This window comes from Gekko japonicus, unplaced genomic scaffold (assembly GCF_001447785.1).
Source record: "Gekko japonicus isolate JY-2015 unplaced genomic scaffold, Gekko_japonicus_V1.1 scaffold319, whole genome shotgun sequence".
NCBI lineage: Eukaryota > Metazoa > Chordata > Lepidosauria > Squamata > Gekkonidae > Gekko > Gekko japonicus.
Genome location: NW_015160218.1, coordinates 1,223,992 through 1,227,586, shown reverse-complemented (window position 1 = coordinate 1,227,586; position 3,595 = coordinate 1,223,992). Strand labels below are relative to the sequence as shown.

At 50.4% G+C, this 3,595-nt stretch overlaps 1 protein-coding gene across 1 annotated transcript in view; it reads left to right on the top strand.

Annotated features, from left to right (window-relative positions):
* The first annotated feature begins 113 nt into the window (after positions 1 to 113).
* The window catches only part of DIRC2 (disrupted in renal carcinoma 2), a 158,863-nt gene continuing 155,381 nt past the window's right edge, over positions 114 to 3,595 (top strand). The window contains exon 1 of the mRNA XM_015410852.1: positions 114 to 697. Coding sequence (XP_015266338.1) covers positions 268 to 697 — 430 coding nt within the window. The 5' untranslated portion in view covers positions 114 to 267. The remainder of the gene's footprint in view (positions 698 to 3,595) is intronic.

Sequence of the window (3,595 nt, the reverse complement as noted above, 5' to 3'; positions counted from 1 at the left end):
TCGCGCGCGCAAGGCCTTGCGCGCCCGAGAGTGCCCAAGAGGGCAGCGGGAATGGCCGGAGGCCGTCCAAACCGGCCGGACGTGCAGTGGCAAGGCGAGCCAGCGGGGTTCCGGGTGCGGGCCGGCCGCATCGCGCATGCGGCTGGCCCGGCCTTCCCCCAGTGGCGGACTTGCCTTGCGCTGCGGCGGCGCTGGTCGCGGGTTAAACCGGGTCAGGGCGCCGGGCGGCCGGGACGCGTCGCCTCTCTCTCGCCGCCTTGCCCGGCGATGGGCTCGGACTGGAGCAGCCCCGAAGAGCGGGAGCCCCTCTTGCCGCAGCCGCCGCCCGCCTTCCCCCCCTCCCGCCAGCAACATGCCCCGCTCCGGAGGCCGGCGGCGGCAGGAGCAACAGCAGCAGCAGCAGCGGCGGCGGCGGGTGCATCGCGAGTGGAGTCCCGCGGCCGGGCGCCGCCGCCGGCCGGCCCCCCTCGCGCGGTCCCGCTGCTGGGCCGCGTCTACGGGCGTCGCTGGGTGGTCCTCCTGCTCTTCTCGCTGCTCAGCTTCGCCCAGGGCCTGGTGTGGAACACGTGGGGCCCCATCCAGAGTTCGGCCCGCCAGGCCTTCGCCTTCTCCAGCATGGACATCGCGCTGCTCGTCTTCTGGGGGCCCATCGGCTTCGTGCCCTGCTTCGCCTTCATGTGGCTCATGGACAAGAAGGGTAAGCAAGGGGGGCGCGGGCTCAGGCGCACTCCTGCCCGGAGCACTGCCCAGTCTCTCTCTCTCTCTCTCTTTTTAAATAACATTTTTTTATTTTGTAAAACATCAGTGGACAGACAAACATGTAATCCTCGGTTTTATGGATTTTACAATGTTTTAGACTGTGTTTTATTGTATACAGTTTTCTGTCTTTTAGTGCATTCTTCTCTGCTTGTGGTTTGTAATGGCCTATGGCTAAATACAATAAAAACAGTCTCTCTCTCATACAAACATTTAACACTTAGATACCATAGTTGTTGTTCAGTCGCACAGTCGAGTCCGACTCTTCGCGACCCCAAGGACCAGCTCCCGCCAGGCCCTCCTGTCTTCCGCTGTCCTCTGAAGTTGGCTCAATTTCATGTTCGTTGCGTCGATGACACTGTCCAACCATCTCATCCTTTGCCGTCCCCGTCTTCTTTGACCTTCAATCTTTCCCAGCATCAGGGTCTTCTCCAGTGAGTGCTCCCTTCTCATTTGGTGGCCAAAGTATTTGAGCTTCAGTTTCATTATCTGGCCTTCCAGGGAACAGTCAGGGTTTATTTCTTTTAGGACTGACTGATTTGATCTTCTTGCAGTCCAAGGGACTCTCAAGAGTCTTCTCCATAGTACATAGATACCATAGTACAAGACTTAATTATAAAGTGTCAGTTAAAAAGGTAAAGGTTCCCTGGCTCGAGTCCGACTCTAGGGTTGCGGTGCTCATCTCAGTTTCCAAGCCGAAGAGCCGGCGCTGTCTGAAGACGTTTCCGTGGTCATGTGGCCGGCATGACTAAACACCAAGGCGCACGGAACGCTGTTCCCTTCCCACCGAAGTGGTACCTATTTATCTACTTGCAATTTCTTGCTTTCGAACTGCTAGGTTGGCAGGAGCTGGAACTAGAGACGGGAGCTTACTCCGTCATGCGGCACCCGGGTCTCGAACTGCTGAACTACCGACCTTCCACAGCCTGCAGTTCAGCGTCTTAACCATTGAGCCACCGCAGCTCCTAAATACCATAGGACAAGGCTTAATTGTAAAGTGTCAGTTAGAAATTGCTTGTAAGGTTACATGCGATGAAATGCTTTATAGTACTTTGAAGGAACAGTGAATTTGGAAGGTTCAGTATTAAATATGAATTCTAGGAATTCTAGTCTTGGTTCCCCCCCCCCCTCCTTTTGCGCCCCACTCAACTGAACAGCATTCGGTTACATTTACATGGGGCTGAAATTGAAAAGGGGCAGAGAGGGTAATTGAAACGATTGTCATGACAACTGAATTTGGCTCCATCGTTTTACTCTTAAACACATGCATTTTACTTTTAAACATCGCCTATGACGCTGCACCTCGCCAACAAAAAATAGAAGATAACCCTAGGGTCCACCATAATCAATTTGCACTGGTTTTAACCATTTTTTAAAACAAATCTTCATTTGTTTTTCTTTTCACACTTTCCCCGACTTTGTGGTGCCCCCTTTGGCCCTGGTGCCCTAAGCAGGTGCTTAGTCTGCTTAATGGTTAATCTGCTCCTGAGGGTAAGGAAGGCCTGAGTGGGGAGGCCTGTCAGTGAGTGCCTGTGGCTGCATTGCCCGGCATTTTGCCAGTTTGGGGTAGTGGGTTAAGTGCGCCGACTCTAATCTGGGAGAAGTGGGTTCGATTCCCCACTCCTCTACTTGCACCTGCTGGATGACTTTGGGCAAGCCATAGGTCTGATAAGAGCTGTTCTTGAAAAAGAGCAATTACTTCCAATCTCTCCCTTTTCTTCTTTTACCTCACAGGGTGTCTGTTGTGGGGAGGGGAAGGGAAAGGAGTTTGTGAGCCACTCTGAGACACCTTTGGGTAGTGAAGGGTGAGGTATAAATCCAATCTCTTCCTTTTCTTCTTTTACCTCACAGGGTGTCTGTTGTGGGGAGGGGGAGGGAAAGGAGTTTGTGAGCCACTCTGAGACACCTTTGGGTAGTGAAGGGTGAGGTATAAATCCAATCTCTTCCTTTTCTTCTTTTACCTCACAGGGTGTCTGTTGTGGGGAGGGGAAGGGAAAGGAGTTTGTAAGCCGCTCTGAGACTCCTTCGGGTAGTGAAGGACGGGGTATAAATCCAATCTCTTCTTCTTCTTCACCCTCGAGCGCTTGGAATAGAAAGGAGCCCTTTTGTTTGCCGTCACAACGAGCCTGTGAGGTAGGCAGGCCAGGGACAGAGGCCAGTCAATCCATCTTGTTGACAGCTGTCGCCTCTGTCATGTGTTACACATTTTTGACGTGAAAAGCTTTTTTTTAAAGGGAACCGGTTTTCGTATCTAGCTTGTATTTGTGTAGTTTTATATTCTCGGGAGGTTATCTTATCAAGTAGATGTTGATGCTGTCTGGAGTTTTGTTATTGTTCTGTTTTTGCTGTATTTCTGGCATTGTAGTTTTAAAGTGTAAAAAGAATACTCCTAACAGTGACAGGTTTATTGGTAAGAAATTCACTTTGATTGCTTTTGTCATTCTTAGCTATGCGAACTTTTAAGTCCTCACCCAAAGTTTTTGTGTTTAACCCTTGTTGCTCAAGTTATTATGGTATGATAGTGAAAGAAATAAAACTTTACGTAATACTTCCCTACCCAGTATCAAATATTTTGTCTATATGTGGAAGTCTGTGTTGATCTTCTCTAATAAATGTCTGTCTTTTATAATAACTCTCTTCCTTGGATACGTTAAGGGCTGTAACATCTTGATACGAATGTGATTTAGGAAGTGCCCACAGGTTGTTAGATATTGTACTATTATAGGATGTGAATAATAGTACAATATCCAATCATGTGTACATCACATCTTAGTTAAGGCCAGAGGTCATTTCGGGGGGGATCGCGGGGGATCGCAGTTCCCCCAGGTGAGGTATGGGG